The 24,821-nt window shown below is 42.2% G+C and overlaps 1 protein-coding gene and 1 pseudogene across 1 annotated transcript; both read left to right on the top strand.

The window, feature by feature from the left end:
- Positions 1–1,722: 1,722 nt before the first annotated feature.
- Positions 1,723–23,654, top strand: Traf6 (TNF receptor associated factor 6). The gene is made up of 8 exons (XM_048443607.3): positions 1,723–1,913; positions 4,786–4,954; positions 7,895–8,212; positions 10,894–11,044; positions 13,081–13,239; positions 14,871–14,942; positions 17,417–17,494; positions 19,679–23,654. Exons 3-8 carry the CDS (start codon positions 7,917–7,919, stop codon positions 20,513–20,515), a joined length of 1,593 nt encoding a protein of 530 aa, XP_048299564.1. The 5' UTR covers positions 1,723–1,913; positions 4,786–4,954; positions 7,895–7,916; the 3' UTR covers positions 20,516–23,654.
- LOC125406586 (small ribosomal subunit protein uS8 pseudogene) lies at positions 14,949–17,375 on the top strand (annotated as a pseudogene).
- Positions 23,655–24,821: the final 1,167 nt, after the last annotated feature.

Here is a 24,821-nt window from a genome sequence, read left to right as displayed (position 1 = left end):
GGAGAGGAGTTATGGGGCGGGGGGGGGGGGGGGGGGGGGGGGGGGGGAGGGCGGGGACACAAAAGACTTTATTAACATGACACAAAGGAAACAGTCAATCGCTTTAACACTCTGAGATAGCAAATCATTAGCATTCTGTTGTCTGGGTAGCAAAGCTGGAAGCTGCTGTAGAGGACATCAGCTGGAAACCGCCCCTCCCCAGGTGACCTCACAGTTACAAAAGAAAGCAGAAGCACAATTGCATCTCCTGACCGCCTGTCAGAATGGCGTGGACCTACTTGAATGAGCTGTTTAATGTTAAAAGAACCAAGCAATCACATCCTGAGTTGGGTCCTGCAATTACACTTGTCAGTCATTTCGACCTCCAAACTATCTGACCCACAGACAAGGTGAAAATAGGCCCTCATTTTAGGGTCTCCACAGTAAATGGAGGAAATCTGATGCCCTTGTAATTTTTTTCTCTGTCCCTCTTTTTTTTAAGTGTGTGTGTGTGTGTGTGTGTGTGTGTGTGTGTGTACATGTGCATGCCATTGTGTACACGTGTAGTTCAGAGGATAACTTTTGGGAATTGGTTCTCTTCTAAAACATAGGTTCCGGAGTTCCAACTCCTAGCATCACGGTTAAAGGCATGCTCGGTACCCACTGGGCCATCTGGCCCTCTCCCCATCTCTTGTTTTTGTATAATGACCTGTTCTCCATCCCTCAGGAACTTGTTTATGTAAGTGGACAAGGCAGCTGGTGGAGGAGGATGCGCAGAGAGTAGCACCGGCAGGCTCCCTTTACTGCTTACACTGTAGGACGTGTTCACAGACGCTTCCGTGTAACTCTTTACACTTTTCATGCCTTAACTATTTCAAGGCACTTTTTAAATGGCAGACTGAGTCTGAGTAATGACAGATTATTACTTTGGAAAGAATATGTTAGTTAAAATGTCAGCAAAAAATGGACATGTGGATTGTTAGTATTTATTGCACTATTATTTTCTATATAACTTTAAACCATTTATTTACGTGTATTTACTTATCTTACCTAGCAACGTGAATATGAGATGAGAGAGTTGAAGCTTGCAAGTTTAGATTAAACAACTTAATCGAAAGTGACAAGATTCCGTATGTGTGTGACAAGATTTATAAAGGGGAAAAACCGGTTTTGAAAGCACACATCTAGTTTCAGGATGTGCGCACGTGACTCTGCAACACCCTCCCTATCAAGTGGAGAAGATGAGTCAAATCTTCAGATGAGGGTGAAAATCTTTTGGGCATCTATCGCAGTGTGTCTGTTACAATTCATAGATATTTGCATCCATTTAAACTGGGAGTTCAAAACACCTTTCCCGTGACAATGCCGGAGAACAGGCTAGTGCAAATGCAGCAGTTGTGAAGAAATTTTTCATGTTTTGATGAGAGGAAGAACTACTTGATTAATTAATGTAGGGTTCTACATATTGGTAGGAGTAGAGGAAGAACTGTAAAAAGTCTAAGAAAATAAAATTTTGGATTGTTGCTATCATGCTATCAACGCTATTAATGCCCCATCACCATCAAATTTCTCCTTTCAACACACACACACACACACACACACACAATCAGAATTGCACATTCCGAGGCCAAGGCGGGATTGACAGCTGCAGGGTGGAGGACCACGGCCAGGGGGCGCCCTCACCCCCGGGGCCGCTCTGTCTCGGGACGCGCTCCCCTCCCCTCGCTGCTCCTGGCTGGCTGAGAAGGCGGAAGCAGCGACAGCCGCGGCTGGGGCTGAGGCTCCGGCCGTCGGCGGACGCGGCGGCTGCTGCCCTCGAACCTGGAGTCTGGCGTCGGAGTCACTCGGTCTCGGAGCGCCGCGTGTGTTCGCGACGCGGTGTAGTCCGGAGGGAGCCTTCCCGGTCGGCTGTGGCGTCTGTGTGTGGGCGAGCGGTGAGTGAGCGGCTTCGAACTTGGGTTCCGGCTGCCGTGGGCCCGGGAGCGTCACTCCGGCTCCCCGCGGGATGGGGACGTGTCGCCGCGCGCCCTCGCCTGCCACGGACCGGCGCCGCCCTTCCCTCGTCCCCGCACGGGTCCGGGACTCCGCCCCTCTCCTCTCCAGTCTGGGTGGTCCCGGGACCCCCGTCTCGGCGCGCAGCCGCCACTGCCCTCGGTGCCCGGCGTCTAACAGGTGCCGGACGCGCCGCCGCCCTCCCACAGGCCAGGGACGCCCTCGTGCCCTCCCCGCTCTCGCCCCAAAGTCCTGGCCCGGCCCCTGGTCTTGGAGCCTCTCCCGCCGATCCTGTCCCTTCCCGGCTCACTACATCCCACTTCCTCAGCCCGGCTGATCCTCACCTCGTGTTTTCCCTGCCCAGGGAAGGAAATCGCCCGCTGGGTTTTCCCGTCCCTTCCAGCTTACATTAAAAAGAAAAAAATTAAAAACCCTTCAAACTTCCAGAGTGAAGGGGGAAACTTTTTGTGTTCCCTGTTAAATTCGATAGAGGTCCTAAGCAATAAGTTAGAAAAAACAAAAAAAGTTCGATGACACCAATGTTCCCTCCCCACCCCTGCACTCTAGCGATTGTTCCAGACGCTGTGTCGATAAAACTGTTCCTAGTATTTGACTTCAGGGGAACTCCAGCTGAGACTTAGACCATCGTGTGTGAACAAAAAGCACCTAAAGCTTGGATGTATAGGATTTGCATGTTTCTCTGAGAGCAGGTAACTAGCCTGCTGCACAAGTCTAGAAACGAGAACAACTTGTCACATCCGAAGTGTATGTAGGCTTGTGACTTGAGCTGCTGGCATTTCACACCTCCTTTGATGATGCTCCGAGGTAAAGGAGCTTTTTTTTCCCCTTTTGGGGTTTGAGGTGGAGTGTAGCCGGTTTGGTGTCATGTGACTCAGGGAAAGTGTTTGAGCTATGGTTGTCCACATGATGCATACAAGAATCATGTCTGAGTTTCAGCCTTGATGCACTGTATATTTACTGCTTCAGAATTATAGCCTTGTTTGTCTGTGATAATAAATTCTGCTGCTCACCAATTTTGGTCACTTGGTTTGTATAAGAGATTGTCCAAAAATCCTTGACTTTTCGAGGAGCAAACAATGCCTGGGTAAGCAAAAGCATTTTGAATTTGGGTTCAAAACTAAACGACAACAGTCAAATATTTTGTAGCATTTCTTAAGCATTGTACCGCATTTGCAGGTCTTTGTATTTTAAGAATGAGTTTGTTATTGTTTTGGGTTTTTGTTGTTGTTTTTCAAGACAGAGTTTCTCTGGAGAACAGCTCTGGCTGTCCCCCAGCTCAAGCTGTAGCCCAGGGTGGCCTTGAACTCACAGAGATCCAACTGCCTCTAGCTCCCAAGTGCTGAGATTAAAGGTGTGGGCCACCACCGCCCAGCAAGAACGGCACACAGTTGCTGTTAGTAAAGAAATTTGGGGTTTGCTTTTACATAATTATTTAGTGTATTCCCGTGGGTGTCTATATCAGCCTTCGTGTGTGCCTAAGCTCATGCGTGGAAGTCACAGGATAAGTCACTTCTGTCCTTCCACCTGGTCAGTCCCACCAGGTGACCCCCTTGTAAAAAGTTAAAGTTTAATTGTCAGTATTTTCTTTTATGTGGCTTTGATTTATAAATTACATGTTTACTTATGTGTGCACTGCAGCTAACATAAAATGTATGCTTTCAAAAGGTCCACATTTCCTAGCATAGCATATGTCTTTGGTGGTCACCTTACCCTTCACGGAAGACATCTAACTTCATTGTCTTTGAATTATAATACATACCTAGGTACAGATTTGTAGCTACAAGCCATGGTTTCTAGTAAGGCCGATTTCATTACTTACTCACTGTGTAGCTGAGGTAAGTTGGTAATGGTTACTTCTGTGGCACTTCACTCAAGTGTGCCTTACTAGATTCTCAGCGGCAAACAGAATTGCAGTCGTGAGGTACAAGATAAAGAATGACCTAAATTTTATTCTGCCCTCTCTGTCCTGGAGAAAGTCACCCAAATAAGTAAAAGCTATGCTGAGAAATACTTTGTAGCAAAGCGTAACTTACTTAGTGAGTCTGGAGTCTGCTTTTGTAGCAGCTCATGGATTGCTCAGAGCACGGTGTTCTCACCTCTCTAACTGATTCAGGATACTTTTTCTTCTCTAAGTGTTAATAAAGACAACAACTCACTGTTGGGAAATTAGAGATGTGGCTTTGTTACTTAAGTCATTGCAACACATAAAAGTAGAGGTAAAATATTTTAACTTGCCTCAGAAAAGGTGGCTGTGCTTGTTGTAGCTTAACTTCCCTAGTAGTAATCAAGTTTGAGTCTAATTACTACACTATGTGTTAAAATATTGCAGTATATGTTAAACACACATACACACGTACAGGTGCACGCAAGGTGTATTACCTGAAGAGTATTTGGATGACATAGAGCCTCTCTGTTCTTAAAGCATGGGAAGTAATGAAAGCAGCTTGATATTGGTAGGTTTTTTTTTCTAATAACACCCATGGTGTTTTATACCCTAAGAGCGAATATATATATATATGTGTGTGTGTGTGTGTGTGTGTGTGTGTGTGTGTGTGTGTGTGTGTGTTCATATTTGATAAACCCATGAGTTTAATTAGGGTTGCCCTCAGGACATAGGCAACTTAACAGTGACTACACTACTGGGGAAAATGTCCCTCCAGCAACCTTTAACTGCAAGTGAGACCTTGGAAAAGGGCGGTGCTTTGTGAACTCTCCCGCCACCTTGACAATGATAAGGGGGATCTTTATCTTTTTAATTAACTAATTCTATTTATATGTGTGTGTATGCCTCAGGTGTGTAGCTGGAGGAAGCCAGAAGAAGGTATAGATCCCCAGGAGCTGATAAGTGGTTCTCAGACTCTGCCAAGGATGCTGGGATCCGAACTTGAGTCTTCTGGAGGAGCTGCACTTGTTCTTAGCTGCTGAGCCATCTCTGCAGCTCCTAAGGAGGGACCTTGAGCAGGTAATAATGGCTACTGAGAGAGTTCAAGAATGCCGTGGGCCCCTTCACGCCCTCCTTATGTTCTCGCCTTTGCCCACGGATGCCCGTGCAGGTTTTAAGAGCGCACTTGCTGTGTGCTCCTTCACTGGGAATCCTCTTAAATTGTTACTGTCGAGCATGTTTTACTAGGAATGTGTAGTTCGCAAAAGATCTCTTTAAATCAGATGGTGCTCAAGTCTTCAAGTGGACAGCAAGAAAGCAGTGTAGTGACTGTCTGTAGCTGAATTTTAAATTGAACATTTGGGAGGAAGGGCAGTCTTAGTTCCCTCAGGTTCGCCATACAGCTAGCACTGTGATATGTGCTGTGTAGTTCAGTAATGAATATCAGTAGCTCAGAAATGACTTTACTAAGCAAAGCTGAACAAAACAGACTAAGATCATAAAGGCCTGTTCTTATCAAGGGTATATAAAATGGACACCCTGGTACATACTGTGTAGGAGTGGAGATTTGAAAGCCTTAGATATATACTGGGTAAACAGCGTCATGTATCAGACAATTTTGAGAATTGCATGCTCTTTCCCCAATGGTCTACTTTAGAAACCATGACTAAAGTAGTAGAGATAGGATGCAGTCCTTGTGCGGCACAGCTGTCCTTTGTCCTCAGTGTAAAGGCAGTAAAGGTCTTTATACTCAGTCTTTGCCTAGTTCTGTATACCACTGTTTCTCATTCTTTCCTGTCTTCCCGTCAGAATGGGCCTTTCCTCAGAATTCACATTAGAAATGACCAGGCTTTAGGAGGTAATTTACTTTTCAAAACTATATCAAAAACAAAGTAAAATGGTATGAGGTGTCAGGTGACTTTTTGGAGTTAAATCAACTCAGTGTAATAACACTGTTCAGCACTTAAAAAGAAATAAATCTTAAATTATTTTGTCAAAACACAGATAAACATAATGTAGTGCAGAAGGTTCCGGGGTCAGGTAGACTTTGTGGCTTAATCTCACTCTGCTATTTAATTGGTGATCTTAGGCAGGCTGACCTTTTAAACTCTATGGTTTCACTCTAATAAGAGAAGACAATCCTGTGTAAAACTGTATGAAATTATAACTTGTTCTGACTGCAGCTACAGCTCTCAGTGTTCAGTGCATATTAACACATATCGTCCTAGCAGGAACTCTAGATGGAACTCTCACTAATAAGAGAGGAAACTGAAGCGTAGGGTTATCCACTTTGCCTGTGTGACCACAAGACTAAGAGAGGACTAGGTGCAGACTGCCCAGCCCTGAGGCTGCACTGCACCGCAGCTCTGCCCCGCGACCAGAGCACTGCCACTTCGATGTTTTGGTTTTTCTGTTTTGTTTTGTGTTGTACGATTTATTTTATTTTCAGTTATTTGTACACAAGAGTCCAGGTGCATAGAGAAGCCAGATTCCCTTAGAGCCAGAGTTACAGATGGATCAGCCACCCAGCATGGGAGAAGGGCTCCAACCCAGATCCCCTGGAAGAGCAGGCGCTCTTTACCTCTGCCTGTCCTTCAGCCCCTCCTGCTTCTGTAGACAGAAGAACCTGTAGAACTGTAGAACCTGTCAGACAGTGATTGAAAGACTTGAAGCATCCAGAAAGGTGTTTGTTTCTAAGGGTGCAAAGACTGTGAGCCCTGTCTTTATTTCCAGTTGAGGGGGTTGAACCTAGAGCCTCACAGTGGCCAGGCAAGTCCTCTGCCACTGGGCTGTTTCTCAATCCTCTTTTGACTGTTCTAAAGTGGGCTCTCACTAAGTTGTCTAGACTCATCCAGAATCCATCCTCCTGCCTCAGCTTCCCTAGTAGTTAAGACTACAGACCTGCCCCCACTAGACCCAACCAAGAACTCCTTTTGTTGTTGTTGTTGTTAGGGATTTTATTGCTGTTTAATACATTTGTGTACTGCTGTGTGAAAGGAGTGTGGGTGGCAGCTGTATGGAGGTCAGAGGGCAATTTATGGGTTCCAGGGATTAAACTCAGGTGGTCAGGTTTAGAGGCAAGCACCTTTACCCACTGAGCCATATCACTGACCTGGTAGCTTAATCCTCCATTTGGCACACTGGCAGACAAAATTTTTATGTAGACAGGCATTGGGGTTATTATCTGCTGTATTGACTAGAGGTTTGCGTTCTGCTTCTTGAACTATAGTTCACATTAGGAATTTTCTCGAGGATAATTAAACTAAAGACATGGCAGGTTATAAACTAAAGACATGGCTGGTTATAGGTATTATAAGTTGCTTTTAAACGTTCATATCCCATATATGTGAAGGCATCTGTCTCCTCCTAATACAATAGTTTTCCATAGGCAAAGAAACCTCACATGTTTTTCCAGTCACTAGTAGTGAAACATGGTCATCTGATCTGACTGAAGACAGAAAGATAAATGTACACTTTTAAATTCCATTCCTTCTATATAATAGACATTGCCACGCTGAGCCTTTAGAAATCCACACAGAGTTTAAGATCAGAAGAAGAAACAAAGTTATGACTTGCTCCAGATCACACACACACCCAGTATTGCTGTGTTCCCTGCTGGCTGTACTATTCTCTTCAACTAAGAATACCTAACGGACCCTTATTTACGTGAAAAACCTCCTCAGTAGATGTTTAGTGAGCATCGACCATTATGTGAAAAACTCTTGTGCTGGGCACGGCAGTGAACACTAAATTTTCAGTGTAAACAGATACTAAGGCGTTGTAACAGAAGGGCTTTTCTTTTCCAACCTTCTGTTGTCATTGCATAGACCGGGAACTTTCCTTTGTGTTCCTTGGTGATTCATAAACATTTTGAAGTGGTAATCATATGAAACAAAGCTCAAACACTTTAGAAGTTATTTTGTAAGTAATATTAAAACAGTATGTGTGGGCTACTAGGTGACTAGTATAGGTAAGCTATGTGTTTGCATGCTGAAGCATTTGTTCTCGCTTTGTGTGCAGATTGACTGATAACAAAGCTACTATGAGTCTGTTAAACTGTGAAAACAGCTGTGCGTCCAGCCAGTCCTCAAGTGACTGCTGTGCTGCCATGGCCACCTCCTGCAGTGCTGCAATGAAAGATGACAGTGTGAGTGGGTCCGCCAGCACGGGGAACTTCTCCAGCTCCTTTATGGAGGAGATCCAGGGATACGACGTGGAGTTTGACCCACCTTTGGAAAGCAAGTATGAGTGCCCCATCTGCTTGATGGCGTTACGGGAAGCAGTGCAAACACCATGTGGCCACAGGTTCTGCAAAGCCTGCATCATCAAATCCATAAGGTATTTGATGTTGAGAAAGAACGATGCTTATAACAACCAAATACAAAGAGCATATTAGAAACAGGCCATCCCTAGAGTGGTGGTGGCAAACGCCCTCAGTCCCAGCACTTGGGAGGCAGAGGTGGGTGGATCTATGAGTTCAAGGCCAATCTGGTCTACAGAGCAAGTTCTAAGACAGCCAGGAGAAAAAAAAGAAAACCTGTCTCAAAAGAGAAAAGGAAGGAAGGAAGAAAAGAAACAGGTCATCCTAAGAGTAGGCAGACAGAAAAAGCTGCTCCAAAAAAAAGACAACAGAAAAGTGAGTGAGCCCATCCCAGTTTGTGCTGCAGTATGAAAGGAGGCCTCCTGTGTTTTCCCATCCCTTACCATGCTAGGCTTTGATTTTTTTACCCCTAGAATTTTGCCCTTAAACAATTGATAACTGATGTTTTTTTGTCTGCCTACAGCACTGAAAAGTAAATCCTTGAGACTGAGATGTTAAATCGGCTTTCTCTAGTTACAGCAATAGTGCCTTCCTCACAGTAGGTGCTTGGTATATGAATGTTGTAACTGGATTAAAATATACAAGACAAAAAGATGCTCATTCAGTTCAGCTAGGTCTCACCTCCTGGGTTTCCATTACCTTCACACTGAACCCTCAAATGGATTAATCCACCGAGGAGGTCAGAGCCCTCATGGAGTTCCAGTCACGTCTCCAAAGCTCTGTTTTGAGCATTGCTGCATTAGGGACCAAACTGCAATGATTCCTAAGTAGGCTAAGGCCATCTTGGGATACTCAATGGTCTATGAATTCTTACCTCTCAGTTTCTGTACCAACTTTTCAATAAAACTCCATACTTGGGACTTGAATTAAGTTACAAAGGAGCAGCACATCATTTTAATTTGAGGGAAAATGTGCTGCTGGCATTGAATCAATAGGAACTGTAGAGGATAAGGTTATGTTATGTGTTTGTTTCCCAGCCTTGGCGCTGTTGATACTTTGAGCCAGATGATTATTTATTGATGCAGGATGTCTTCTGTTAGACCTTGCTGTTGTGTCCACTGGAAGCTAATAGTACCAACCTTCAGCCCAGCCTGTGAGGTCACAGTGTCCCCTGGGGCCCCTGGTTTAGATCACAGCCAGCAGTGTTCAAGGCTCACCCTCCTGTTTCTATTTTAATGTAGTATAATTAGGTAAAATGGTAGCACGTGTGCCATGCTGATTTCTCTACGGGAGAAATGTGCGCTCTTTTATCAAGTGTCCAGGAAGCTAGCTCGCTAATCTTTGTAGCAAAATGTTTTGAAAGTTGTAGGATAGTGATAAGAAAAAGAAGCAAATCCCACAAAAGGAAATCTGAGACCTTAGTCCTGTTTCCCTTGAAGCTAGAAATGGCAGAGTACTATGGCTTTAATCTCTTAAAAGGAACTGCTGTAAAGTCTTCATTGACTCATTCAAGAAATCAAAATGGGTCTTGGTCTAATTCATTTTCTTTTGAGTTTTTTAAAACTGTGGGTAATGGTTTTAGATTTACTTTGTAAAGTTATTACTTTCCCTTAGATATGCATGTTGTACAAGGTTTGTTTCCACTTTCTTTGTTTTAAAAGTATCTGATAGTTATAATGTATTTTTTTTTTGAGACAAGGAATATAATCTTAACTGTCCTGGAGCTCACAGAGATCCCATACCTGGCATGCATTATGTAATCTTAAACAGAACCCATAAAGATCAGCTCTGTCTCTCTTAGTTCTGTGCTGTTTGACAACAGATAGCATGTAGTGTTGAAGAAACATTTCAGTGATTGATTAAGGCTCCTGTGGCTTACCTGATTATCACATTTTGTGACACAAGACAGACATCTCTGGATGGCTGGAGGGATGGCATCTACTGCTCTTGCAGATGACTCAAAGCAGTTCCCAGACCCTCAGCAGGTAGTTCATAACTGCCTATACCTGCAGCTCCACAGGATCCTGACCTCCATAAGCACCTACATTCATGTGCACATGCCCCCACACAGATACAGATACATAATTAAAAATAAAAATATCTTAAAATGATATTTTGAAAAATACCAAAAAGTTCAAAGGGAGTGGCAGACTCCCAGGTTTTCTGAAGCTGATTTTTCCCACCAAAGATGAGGGAAAGTAGAACACCAAGAGGCCCACCCCAGAAGTCCTTTAGCTCTGCTATAGTTCACCCTAGATATGCAAATAAAATCATCCTTTTGTGGCTCAGGAGATGGTGTTATCATGAACCTCATTTCAGAGCTTACCAGAAGCCTCAAAAGGGTACTGCTAACCAGTTTGACTTCTGTTTGTAACACTATGAATGTGTTGCTAAGACCATAAGCAGCATAGTCTGACTTAGTGGACGACTATAGAGCTATTACAGAGCACAGACTTGCAGAAGTCTTTCCTAACTGACCTTCACTTCATTTTTATGCCAGTCAAACTATAATTTTATTCAGTGTTTTGCTTATTTTCTAGCTGGAATTTATCCTACAATATACAGCCCGTTTGCTTTTGATAAATAGTGCGGTGCTAGTTTGCATTCATTTCATAAGTGAATTCATAAGCTCCACAGTGCACTATCATTCTGGTGTTGCTGTGAAATATAATGCTTGTCTTATTTCATAAGGAGAGCTGCGGTCAGTCTTCCACGTGAACGCTTCAGGCTACTAACTCTAAGTTTCTGCTTCTTTTAGGGATGCAGGTCACAAGTGTCCAGTTGATAATGAAATACTGCTGGAAAATCAACTGTTTCCTGACAATTTTGCAAAGCGAGAGATCCTTTCCCTGACGGTAAAGTGCCCAAATAAAGGCTGTTTGCAAAAGATGGAGCTGAGACATCTCGAGGTATTAAGGACATTTTCTAACTGTTGTCACTACACAATGTCGTCTGTAGAGCATAACGACTTTGCCCTGTTTGTGTGTGTCATTATAGCAGATCAGGATGGGTGAATGAATTCTTGCCATCATTAAATGTAAAAAATTAGAAATGTTTTATTCTTTCTACTTAGACCTTGTCCCCGCAATAAAATAAGTCTGTGCTTTTGGAAGATTTTCAGATAAGCACATCTACAGTTCAACAGTTGAAGAGCCTCTTAATTGCAAATTACATCTTAACCTAACTTTATTTCTCTCATTTTGAAATAAGAAACAAAGTGTCTTATAGCCACCATCTCGGCACCTTCATCATACTTTCTCTATTTTTTTAAATTGCATATTGTTTTATTCCCTGGATCAGATATTCATATAGTTGGAAATTAACTGAAACAATGAGATAATTTTCTTTTTAATTAAAATAAATCAATTCTTTCGTGTTTTGGGGTTTTACCAGAAATCAAAAATGTTTAGGGCGGATTTGAAGTCTGTCCCTTTTATTTTGCTCTTTTTAAAAAAAAAAAAAAAAAAGATTAACTCATTTCAGTGTGCGTGTGTGCTATGTATAGGTGCTCATGGAGGCCAGAAGAGGTATTGGATTCCCTGTGCTTACAGGCAGTTGTTTACAGCCCAGTGTGGGTGCTCAGAACAGAACTCTGGCCACCTCTTTAGCCGTTTCGGTGGGAGTTACCCTTTGTTGTGAGCCCTGCCACGGTGGGCTGCCATATGTTGGGAGCCCCCGTTTTGGGGTGAATGCTGCTGTGATCCTAGCTGTGGTGGGTTCGTGTTCCAGGGTATGGGCGTGAAGATTAGAAATTAAGGAGGAACAGGGATAAGAAAGAATCACAGTGACACAGGATAGTAACAGGAGGGCAACTCAGTGAACACTGAATGCTGAGTTTTTCTGAGTTCCGAGTTTTGGATTAGCCGGTGTTTATTTTTTCATGCACTTTATACCCCAATACAAAGGGGGGATGAAGGCAAAGACTGCTCTAACATGAACAGCCAGAACAGTTACTTGCTTCAGTGCTTGAAACATCAAACCATTAATTCATGAGAAAAGCATTCTGTTGTGTAGGCACTGAACTCCTCCCTAGACCAAGTATCCTGAAGGCACCCACACCATAGGTCAAACCTCCTATTTCAAAAGAAGTATGCTTAAATTCTCTGACCTTTGGTCAGGGTGGAGTGGATCTACCTATATGAGCCATATTAATGTCCAAAACACCAAGCAACCACACCCTAGGTCAGGGTGTGTAGACACAGTTGTTGTCAACAACTTTGAGCAAGCTCAAACTCTCTGACCTCCAAACAAGGTGGAATAGGCTCACATTTTTGGGCCTCTGTAACCCTTTCAGCACAGAATAAATTACTAATCTGGAAATCTAACTTCTATCCGAAACTTCTCTAACTGGAAATTTAACTCGAGACGTCTTATTCTTCTTATAAACTTGACATCACAATTATTGTTTGAAAGACTCCATTAAGGCCTCCATGCTGTGTGTGGCTAGAAAATGTGGTCTTTAGTTACTGTCCGTATTTAGTCTCTATCCTGTTATGATACACTCTGACCAAGCAGTTTAGAGTAGGAAAGGCTGTGTTTGGCTTATAGTTTCAGATCGTAATCTGTTGTTGAAGAAGTCAGGCCTGGACTCACACAGAATCCTTGGAGGAACACAATTTCCTGGCTAGCTCAGAGGCCCTTCCTCAAGCTAGCTTTGTTATACAGCCCAGGACCACCTGCCCACGAAATGGTGCCACCCACAGTGGGCGGGGCCCTCCTCCATCAGTTAACAGTTAAAACAGTTCCCTGTAGACATGCCGAGAAGCCAATCTGATTTGTGCAGTTCGTTAATTGAGACTCCCTTCTCAAGTGACTTGTGTTATGTCAGATTGACAGTTAAAAGTAATTCTGAAAGAAAAAAAAAATGTTTTCTTAGAAAAGATTATCTTTAGAAAACATTTTTAGGGTTTTCAAATACTAATCAATTATTTTTCCTTTATTACAGGATCATCAAGCACATTGTGAATTTGCTCTTATGAATTGTCCCCAATGTCAACGTCCTTTCCAAAAGTGCCAGTTTAATATACATGTTATTGAGGATTGTCCCAGGAGACAGGTTTCTTGTGTAAACTGTGCTGTATTCATGCCATTTGAAGAAAAAGAGGTATGTGCTAACTTAGATTTGTTCATTACATTTAAAGTACATATTTGAAGGTGGTAGCATTAAGATAAGGATGTAAATACAAAAATTAATTTATATTATCAGGTTTTTGTTTTGGAGTTGTTGTTGTTATTGTTGTTGTTGTTGTTGAATTCATTCTATAGACCAGGTTGGCCTCAAACTCAGAGATCTGCCTGCCTTTGCCTCCCAAGTACTTGGATTAAAGGTGTGCACCACCACCACCCAGCTGTATTATCAGTTTTTAAAAGGTAATTTGTGTGAAAGAAATGAAGTTTCAGGTAAGGCAAGGGCTATAGATGTGGAATTTATATTTCCGTATCCTTCGGACGCATTAGACTAAACTGAGAGTGAGCAATGAACAAGAGCTGCTAGGACAAACACCTGCTGCTTTCCTCCTGTCCACGATCTGACGGCAGGTTTTGTGTAAGAGCTGTACAGACTTGTTCCTCAAAGGGCATGAGCTATCGCATCTGTAAGAAATAGTTTATTAAATATAGCAAAGTGTGTTCCACTGGTACTAAACCATTGGCTCCATTCACTTTTCAGTGTGTATATTGTCCTGCAGTTGAAGCTAACCTTTAAAAAGAAACAGTGTGATACCTGGCAGCACCATGATGGGACGGCAGTTGTTTCCATCCAGCAGGCTAATTAGTTTCACCCTAATGGTGTCAGTGTTGGGGTGACATTGAAACCCTACCCTGGTACTCTTTAATAAAATAACCTGCATTAGTCTATGTTCCTCTATAACTGATACTTAGTTACTTCCTTAAATTTGTACTCTTCTAAATTTGTTTCTTAGAAAATTGAGCATTTTATATTTAGTGTGTTGATAAAAATAGTCAAGAAAATTGTTGGGCGGTGGTGGTGCACACCTTTAATCCCAGCACTCAGGTGGCAGAGACAGGCGGATCTCTGTGAGTTCAAGGCCAGCCTGGTCTACAAGAGCTAGTTCCAGGAGAGGCTCCAAAGCTGCAGTGAAACCGTGTCTTGAAATACCATAAATAAATATATAAATAAATAAATAAATAAATAAATAAATAAATAAATAGTCAAGAAAATTCAACTAACTTGCTAATAATAAATATGTAAAATCTCAGTCATAATTGAAACAAACTTGGTCCCTTTCTCAACTTGAATAGATTTGATGAACTGATGAGGAAGCTTTGTCTGTTTCTCAGCATATCTGTTAAACCAGAGTTACTGTGTTCTAGAAAGTGGGACTCCTCCTTCTGAGAGCTTAAGTACCAAAGCCTATGCCCTAATGCCTTTTGATTGATGGCTTGCTTGCTCTAACTTACTGGAAAGAATTGTAATTAGCTCATCTGTAACTGCTGCTGAAACTTTTGCCCTTGGAGAATTACACCAGCCAATGATATCCATGCTTCTCCGAGGTGCTGTGCTTCAAGTTCAAAAGAAGTCCATCTCTGTTTTGCATTCTAACTAATTCTTTGAAGGAAATTGAAGACTGAGTCTCATTAACTAGCAAAAGTCTTACATTGTGACTGTACATAAATGCTCTTCATTTGCACACAGTGAAAAAAATTACTGTAAAAATTAGTCTTTTACTTTTTCAGACTTTCTCATACATTTCTTAATTCTCTCATACAACTTAGATCCATGATCAGACCTGTCCTTTGGCAAATATCATCTGTGAATACTGTGGTACAATCCTCATCAGAGAACAGGTAGGTGTCTCTTGCAAATTACTGTGTCCTTAAGAGCTTAAAGAAGTGCTACAGTTTTTTTAAATTGAGAATATAAAAAATAAGGCAAAATCAGTATATGTTGAAGCATTCTACTGTACAAAAAATATATAAGTTAATGTAATTGAATAAATATTTAAAAGGAACAAAAATTAGTATTTGTAGATGCTTAAATCATGGTGGCTGGTGTACACCTCAGCACTCAGAAGGCAGGAGCAGGTGGATCTCTGAGTTCAAAGCCAGCCTCATCTACATAGTGAGTTCCTGGACTTCATAGAGAGACGCTTCTCAAAAAATTAAAAAAAAAAAAAAGGATTCCATTGGCTAGGGATGGAACTGAGAGGACTAGAGACTCTACCTAGTGTGCCCAGCACAAAGAAATAAAAACAAAACAGATGAACCAAAACAGATGAGTTTCAAATAAAAACAATTGAAAGTAAAGGGCCCCACTTAAAAACAGACTCGTAGAAGAATACGTTAACACATTGGCGTGAGGCCTGGTTGTCCGGAGGTTAACTGAGAGAATGAGGAAGCAGAAGAAAGCTCTGGCTCAGCAGCACAGTGCTGTGCAGCACCAGCTCCTGCGACATGCGAAGGGTTTTCAGAACCACTGCAGAGCATCACCAAAGGCAACAGTCGTCATAGAAAACTGTTACACTTTATCTGCTAGTAAAGAAAGGAAAATTCCATCAGATTGCTCTCTGTTGAAAGTTAGGGAGTTTACCACAAAGGATGAATATTAGTCACTAAATCTGTGTGAGCTGGAAGTCTGTAGTGAAAACCTCACTGACTGCCTTACTTGGTAAGACGCTGACTAATGTTCCCATGGGTCCGTCTGTTGTGTTTTTCCCAAGAATCCTAATCTAAAGGTGTTAAACGTTTTGCTTATGAAGTCATCTTGTACCCCTGGTTTTCTTTTTTGTTCTCAATTAATATTTAATGGAAACTATGCTATGCTATACTTATAAAAGCTCAGTAAAAGTAAAATTTAATAAAAACAAAAACCGTAGTGAAACTTCAGAGAAACTGAACTTTGGTCCTCAACTATGGCTCAATTTCTAGTGAAAATTGGACCCAACTTTGACATGACTTCTTTCTTCCCTCTTTCTGTCTCTCCTCCCCTTCCTCTTCCTCCTCTTCTCCATTCCTTTTCTTTTTCCTTTCTGTACCCAAGTACACCCCAGAGTTGACCTGCTAGGTGAGTGTACTCTACCCATCGTGAGCTGCCTCTCCAACCCCTTGGTACCTTTTCTGTATTTGGTTGGTTCGTTCTGGTTTTTTGCTTTTTTATTTTTGGCTTTTGGGTTTGTTTGTGGCTGGGTATGTAGCCCTGGCTGGCCTGGAACTCACTGTGTAGATCAAGCTGGTAAGACTCAGTAGCCCCTGCCTCCAAGTGCTGGGATTAATTAAAGACATGTACCATCACACCTTGTCCTTTGGTACTATTTTAAAAAGATGACCTCACCCTAAACTAAAGGCTGAAGTGTCTTCACCATCTTCCCTCATGGAGCGCATGAATGCACTGACAGATGCTCCCAAGAGGATCAGCAGTGCGGAGAAGAGAGGCAAATGCCAGGCCCTCCTCAGGCCGTGCTCCAGAGTCGTCATCCCGTTCCTAACCATGGTGGTGAAGCCTGGCTACATTGATGAATTTGAAATCATTGATGATGACAGAGCTGGGAAAAATGCTGTGAACTGCACACGCACTTTGAGCAAGTGTGCAGTTATCAGCCCTAGATTTAGGAGCTCAAAGACCTAGAAAAATGACAGAATAATCTGCTCCCATCCCGTCCATTTGGCTTTATTGTACTGACAACCTCAGTTGGCATCGTGGACCACAAATAAGCAAGTTGAAAACACACAGGAGGGAAAATCCTTGGATTATTTCTGGAAATGTTGAAAAGCCTCCGTGGACTGTGCCCAGGGTCAGTCCTATTTCCAGAATAGCAAACGTCAGGCAGCGTTGACTGTATTGACTGGTGACACAGGACAGACGTGGTCACTTGAGTCGAGTCTGGGGTGCTGTATCCAGCCAACGATGGTTGTGTCTCTACCATATAATAATCAAGTTCCCCTGTAGAGCTAAAATCAATATGCCCGGGTTTCAAAGATGAGATGATTTATAAAAGATTGTCATATGGAAAGTAATGGGTCTGTTTAGAGGCTTTCATGAATGTATGACCCGTCCCTGGGTTTGCTGGGGAAGTTGTTAGGGTGTGTATTCTTGAAAAATGCCACAAGAGGGCACCAGTGTTCTATCATAGACGCAAACCATTTTAAGAAATGAAGTTTAGTGAATTGGGTGGTATAAGATGTTAATATTTAATTTCTCAGAACTGTGAAAAAGCCATAGATAATACACAGTTTTGCTTACTGTAAGATTTTTAAATGTACTATCATCATCTAGAGCATGATATTCAGGGAAAGACATTTTTCAACTTCATATTGATTTTCAGATGCCTAATCATTATGATCTGGACTGCCCGACAGCACCAATCCCTTGCACCTTCAGTGTTTTTGGTTGTCATGAGAAGGTAAGTTTTCATTGAATTCTGCAATCTGAATTTTATATATATATATATATATATATATATATATATATATATATATATACATACATACATACACACACACCATACTCAGGTGTATACTGAAGAATACCAACAAATTTAAATTTAAGTGTTTAGAAAGCATTTATATATAAACAATGTTATTGTAAATTATTATGAATATGATGTGATACTTACACACATAGTGATGGCTTAAGTATTTAGGTGCACATGAATGAACATATTTAACTGAATCTTTGCCCTTTTTAATTGTGTGTGCGCGCATGTGCACATATGCACATCAGTATATATGTGGGTATATGTGTTCCATGGCATACATGTAGAGGCCAAAGGATAGCTTATAGGAGTTGGTTCTTTCTTCGCCCATGTAGATTCCAGGAGATCAATCTCAGGTTGTCAGTCTTGGTGGCAGGCACCATTGCCGTCTTACCAGCCTATGGACTGAATCTTAACAGGTGGGGAAAAACAATGTTCAGGGCAGCTCTGGAAGATGGCTCAGTGGTTCTTGGCACCTACCTACATCACGTGGCTCACAGTGGCCAGGAACTCTAGGCCCAGGGACTCCTACACCTCTGGCCTCTGTAGCACCTGCATTCACGTGCATCCCCAAACACACACACACACACACACACACCTACCTGTAGTTTAAAATAAAAATAAAATTTTACCAAAAAAAATTTCAAGACGATGAAAGAAAGTAAGTGTGGTGACTTATTTTTTGTTTGGAGGTTTTTGATTTTGTTTTTATATATATGTATTATTATTATTATATTATATATATATTTATATATATGTATTATTATTTAATCTAGCAACAACAAGGAAGATCTGAAGTAGTATAAGGAAAAGCAGTATCTGAACTTTTCACTAACAACACCCAAAATAAGGTCAGCATGCATAATGAAAGTGAATAAAGAGAGAGATCTATGAACCCTAGACACCTTTAGGAGGGAAGGTTTAATAGTAATGAAGTACAATAGGCAGAGAAGGGGGGGCATCCAGAATGACTGTAGGTTTATGGTCTCAGTCACTGGGTTGGAAAGAAAGACTTGAACAGAAAGAGTCAACACAGAAAGAGCTGTGCAGCTGAGAGCTTAAAAGACAGAAAGGGTGTTTTAGTGGTAGTGAGTCTAGCCATCTCAGCTCATTCGAATGGAGATGGCCTGAGTGTAGCCTAGAGCACTGACTTGGAAGAGTAAGAAGGAATGGAAGCAGTATTGCAGTGTTACAGAATTCGTCTTACAGGAAAGAGAGGTAAGCAAGGTAAGAAACCTGAACAAACTGTATTCAAAACAGTGCATGGTAAGGAGGAAAGTCCTGCGTTGTCTCCCAGGTTAGCTCCAAGCTGGGGTCACAGTGTGAAGTGTCTGACAGCTTACTCTTGTGTTGGCCTCGTTCTCTCTGGGGTACGTAATTACATGTTTTGTTCTGCTCTACTTTTACAATACTTAGAATAAACATATGTCACAGTTTAAAAGATAAAATAGAATGGTAACTCAAACGTTATGAAGAAGTTCTATGTTATGTGTATAGAGAGAAAACTTGAAGGTTATCAAATGCTAAGACAGAAAATAGGTAGCCTATTTTCTTTTTAATCACCTGTATTTTCTATTTTTCTGTAATATACATTATTTTATAATTGTGATTATCATAGAACATTTAGGACTTTTTGTGGTCTTAGAATGCTATGGAGATGGCAGTTTGCAGTCAGTCAGCACCATAAGTGGGATTGAGGACTTGACAGGTGGGCTCAGGTGGCTTTAAAGGGGAGAAAAATGGTATTGACTAAAGGAAGCATGATCTGTAGAAAGCTTTGCCTTGTTTTTCTAATGCAAAAGTTTTATTAGCTGTACTCTGATGAGAGAAACATTAGAGGAAGGGACATGGAGAAAAGAGACCTGGGTGTTTGCTGTCTTCGAATCAGCAAAGAAGGATGGGTGATTATTGGAATAGCAGCTGAGAGTGCTCTTGAGTTAGCACCAATAAAATAAGAGAATTGTTTCATTGGATCAGGTAACAACACAGAGAAGTGATAAAGGTTTAAGAGAAATTGTGATGCTACTTTTCAACCCTCTTGTCTGCCTGGCTGGGTCCTTTTCTTCATCCTCAGTGAGTGCTCCCAGACTTGTGACTTGTGCTTTCTTTCAGATGCAGAGAAATCACTTGGCACGACACCTGCAAGAGAATACCCAGTTGCACATGAGACTGTTGGCCCAGGCTGTTCGTGATGTAAACCTTGCTTTGCGTACATGTGATACTTCCTCTCCGTCCCGGGGATGCTGTCCAGAGGACCCAAATTATGAAGAAACTATCAAACAATTGGAAAGTCGCCTAGTAAGACAGGACCATCAAATCCGGGAACTGACTGCCAAAATGGAAACTCAGAGTATATATGTAAGCGAGCTCAAACGGACCATTCGAACCCTTGAGGACAAGGTTGCTGAAATGGAAGCACAGCAGTGTAATGGGATTTACATTTGGAAAATTGGCAACTTTGGGATGCACTTGAAATCCCAAGAAGAGGAAAAACCTGTTGTCATTCATAGCCCAGGATTCTACACAGGCAGACCTGGGTACAAGCTGTGCATGCGCCTGCACCTTCAGTTACCCACTGCTCAGCGCTGTGCAAACTATATATCCCTGTTTGTCCACACAATGCAAGGAGATTATGACAGTCATCTCCCCTGGCCCTTCCAAGGCACAATACGCCTTACAATTCTTGATCAGTCTGAAGCAGTAATAAGGCAAAACCACGAAGAGGTCATGGATGCTAAACCAGAGTTGCTTGCCTTTCAGCGTCCCACAATCCCACGGAACCCCAAAGGTTTTGGCTACGTAACATTTATGCATCTGGAAGCCTTAAGACAGGGAACCTTCGTTAAGGATGATACATTATTAGTGCGCTGTGAAGTCTCTACCCGCTTTGACATGGGTGGCCTTCGGAAGGAGGGTTTCCAGCCACGAAGTACTGATGCAGGAGTCTAGCATCCATTTACTTGTGTTAAAAAAAACTACAAACCATATGGAAAACCAGTTCCTTCCTTGCCTGCTCCCATTAAACAGTATTCAGACAAGCAGTGGGAAAGGCATAACACCAGCAGCAGGTGTCTGCAGGGAGGTCCCTGCACTGCTAACTGTTACAGATACCTGAGGCAGTCTTCACGGGAATCTACACATCTACAGAAACTTAACATTTGCGGGGTCTGTGGCTCATCTGTTTGTCAGTTAGTATACCTCTCTGTTGTACTTCATGGACTTTTTCTGGGTACTTCACTGTAAAAGGAAAAAAAAGGCCAGAGTTAGTGTGCTGAAGCTGAATTGTTTAATAATGCTAGATGCCGTAGAAACGTGGGCTGGTTTCAGGACGTTTAGGTACTATATTAAGCAGAATCACTACTGCCTGTGCTGACACCAGTGAGAAAGTTGCTGCTCTGGTGCTGAGTTCTCAGTTTAGTAGACACCTGTGAATTTCAGAAGCTTTGATCCATGGGCCCTGGAAAGCCTAAGTTCTCATGTGCTCCCTTCCCCATTGTCCTCTAAGGGTCCAGGAACTGCCTGAACCCTTCCTTATTCAGTGTGAGCATTTTATCTGTTGAGCACCAACTGTTTGTTCCCTGCTTCCATATTTTGAGGCTCAGGCAGCAGCTTTTCCAGTTTGTAATACTGCAGTAATGTGGTTGCCCACTGTTAAGTGCTGTGGCCACGTAAGCTTTCTTGTCTTTGCAGTGTAGCTTGGTGTCCACTCTGTCACTTGCAGACAGAATCACCAACATAAACATTCGAGGTGATTCAGATCACCAGCCATTAAACGTCATCTAAGCATGACTGCAGAACTCTTACAGCCAGGAAACTTGCCTTTTGATTTAGCTTAGTTAATTGAAATAGAACTGATGTTCTCAACGGACTGGAGAGACGGCTCAGCGGTTAAGAGCATTGGCTGCTCTTCCAAAGCCTGGTTCAATTCCCAGCCCCTGCATGGAAGTTCACAACTGTCTGTGACTCCAGTTCCAGAGAGTCTGACACCTTCATACAGACAAACATACTGGCAAAGAACCAAAGCACATAATTTGAAAATTAATAAATAAAATAGATTTCCTCAAAACAGAGTTTGCTAAAACTTGAGAAATTGTAGGTAGTTGAGAGATGACTAACCAAGGTCGGCAGTCATAGTGGTTGTATGAACACCCTGCTCAGTGCCAGCCTGAGCACGTTCTGTCCAATGTCGTGGTGTGGAGAGGGGACTGTTGTGCTGTTCTGTGTCTGCTAATGGCCTGTGCATATAAAATACTGTGGAAGTAGCTCTCAGGGAGTCCTACAAGTAATTAGAGCATTGGTAAGGAACCTAAGGGGATCTGTCTGCTGCTGTTTACACAAGATCCTTCAAGTTTTTTGGTAGGAAGGAAGGGCACTTCTGTCCCCAGCCAAATCAGAGCCACTGGCCAGCCCTAGATCTGCCCTGCTTCCCAGAGGACACTCAGAGACCTCGGTGGAGGAAGGAGTCTGATTTTCACTTGTAGCCTGTCCCCCGCAAGTGGCACTTTGACCTCTTAATTTTTCTCTCTTTGCTTCCATTCCACCCATAAAGGTGAAGGAAAGTCTTTGTCCCCTACCTTACACAGGCTCACCATGCATTACCAGTTGGTTTCCTGGTGGTGTGGGTCTTTAGCTGTGCCTTAAGCAGCCTGAGCCTCTTGCAGCACCTCCCACCTAGGGAAACCTGCATTGCCCTATTCCTGCAGTTGTTTCTCACCGAAGAAATGTGGGGTTTCTTGAAAAAGCAAGCAATAGTTATTTTTTTATTTACTTTTGAAAATGTACTCAGCTATTTGAGGGTCTATTTTCTGTGTGTATTCTTATATTTTTTTGTATCCCATAGTAAGCATTTTTATCAGTTGAGTATTACTACAAAATATCAGCCCTTCCCCTCTCAGTTTTGAAAAAGGAAATGATATTTAAAAGCTTCCTGGTCAGATTTCTATTTAAAAGATGTCTGTATTAGGTAGTAAGAACAGTCATTTCCTGCCTTGGTTTTGGCCTTTTTTTTTTTTTTAACTCCAGCATCTTAAGTTTTTTGACTAAGTTAAACTTTTCCCAACATGGTGATGTTCCTGCCTATGAAACAAATTTTACTAGCTTTCTCTAGCGTATGTGTTGAAGAGCTCAATGCTAAGCCACAAAACACTGACAGTACTGGCTTTACCAGTGGAAAATTGGTGTGACTGTCCCCACTACTGACATGAACGCTTTACTTGATGTCCATAAGCTGAAGTGCATCTTAGCATAGTTTTATAACTTCCTGCATTTGGTGTTTGTAATAAACCAACCAGCCAGCTAGTTTATGATACTCAGTCACCATGGATACAGAGTAAAAATAATCAAGCTGATATTAAAAGACAGCCCTTGACAAGGTCGACTCAGAATCCGGTTTTAACCTAGAAAGCTGGTTTCTTTATTCACACTTCTTAATTGTCTCCCCACTTCTGAACATTCCCTATTTCACCAACTGGTCTGTAAGAGTCTGACCTGTGTCTGCAGTGTGTTGGCCATGGTTCCTTAACAATCTAGAACATTGCTAGTTTTCAAATTGTTTATCATTGGAGTTTTTTTTTTTCCAAGTCAAATATCTTCCTATTAGAAATCAAGCCTGTTGGTGATTGTAGTTTGGTAATTGGCTACTGTCCTTTGGTTGTGATCATTTCTGGCCATTCAACTTTCTTTCAGAGACTGAAGAGGGGGAAACGGCGAATTAGAATGCAGAAGTGCTTTTTCACCCTAACAAGAACTGACAGGCGCTGGATGATTTCTCAGTTAAATTTTATGACTGGCATAAAGTTGAGTTTTTACCAGTATCAAGCAAAGACTAACTTGTGAATTATGTGTGCAATTAGACTGTTCTCTTACAGAGAAGTTGCTTGCTGCTGCTTTACCTAGAGTCTCAATCTCTTGTGACCAGGAAAGTTTTAATTACTAGAGAGCTTATTCTAACTTAAGACTTTAAGGGGCTTTTTTTTTTTCTTTCTCTTTCCTGTTATTAACCCACTTCTTTTCTGACATGCCTAAAATTCTCTTCTTTGTCTTTATGAATAAATGTCATAAAATTTCAATAAATATTCATAAAATGTCATTACCTTTTTTGGTGGGGTGTTTGGTGTTATTTTCCTAGATGCCCTAAGCAGGTGACTAGGGCACAGTCAATAATCATTTGATTGTCTATTGAAATCTCTTTAAATGTCAGCAGTCTCAGAAGAGCTGTCATTTGTCTCACAGTTGATGTAATTGTCTGTGGAATGGATTGGTGTTACCCAATTCCCAGAATCCAGAAAAATGAACCAAATGTGATCAACCCAAACAAGTTAACACTTGTTCACATGCCTTGAAGTCACTCGAACGGAATTAATGTAGTTATTTCTCTGAATGTCACCTGTGTCCTTGATGTTTTAAACTGCTCAGCCCCCACCCAAGAAAATTCAGGTTAATAAAAAGATAAAACTGGAGAACAATTCTAGTTCAGAGCATTGTGGAGTGTGGAGAAGTGTTCCTTGTCCTGCCCAATGTCTCCTTAGCAGACACTTAGTGTCTCCTGGGTAGCCCTGCCTGGCATAGAAGGGAAAGGGTGGCCTGCTGGACACTTGCCACTCAGAATGTGGCATACTGAACGTGGGCCTGAGCAGTAGGTGGCAACACCTAGTGAAAGCCAGCTGCTTCCCAGGTAGGCAGCTTATGTAAGGTGGTGGCTAAGGTGAATGTTGTGGTTTTGCTTTTTCCCCAGCACTTTATCACGGCAGTTCTCAAATACGGAGAAACGTTCAAAGCCCAGTGGGCGTCTGCCACCCAGGACAGTGTCGCCCTTCGTGTGGCTCAAACAGCTTCGAGTTGGCTCAGGTCTTCCTGGGAACTCAGACAAGGTAGCCGCTGCTTTGTGTCATCTTGGAATTTGTGGGAGTGATGTGTGGAGCTCTAATCTATGTTTTTGTCTCCAAGAGTATTCTCATAAAGGGCTTACATGGAGGTTCCTGGTTTTGCAGTCTGTTCTAATGTTACTTTCTTACTTGAGTTCATTCAGTGGATAAGAGTGTATTTTGGGGCGTATTTTGCTAGTATATATGATTTCAGGATTATGTTCCCTGGGGACTAAAGTGATTTAGCATGGATACTATATTTGGAGTCAGGAGATAATCGTTGCGGGGCCCTCTGCGACCTCTCTGGCCAGCATCGTGATGGTCCTCTGGAGGCGAGAAGACAATTCAGTTCAGCACAACTGTGCAATTGTTACCAGTTCAAACTTCAGGAG

Source organism: Myodes glareolus, chromosome 10 (genome assembly GCF_982192425.1).
Source record: "Myodes glareolus chromosome 10, mMyoGla1.1, whole genome shotgun sequence".
Lineage (NCBI taxonomy): Eukaryota > Metazoa > Chordata > Mammalia > Rodentia > Cricetidae > Myodes > Myodes glareolus.
The sequence above is the reverse complement of the archived record's forward strand: the minus strand, read 5'-3'. Positions and strand labels throughout refer to the sequence as shown.

What these genes read in the sequence shown, in the direction of transcription:
- Traf6 (XM_048443607.3), top strand. Translation starts at nt 7,917, where the DNA reads ATGAGTCTGTTAAACTGTGAAAACAGCTGTGCGTCCAGCCAGTCCTCA. An exon ending in TGCATCATCAAATCCATAAG is followed by an intron (nt 8,213 to 10,893) that starts GTATTTGATGTT and finishes TGCTTCTTTTAG; the next exon opens with GGATGCAGGTCACAAGTGTC. An exon ending in CAATCCTCATCAGAGAACAG is followed by an intron (nt 14,943 to 17,416) that starts GTAGGTGTCTCT and finishes ATTGATTTTCAG; the next exon opens with ATGCCTAATCATTATGATCT.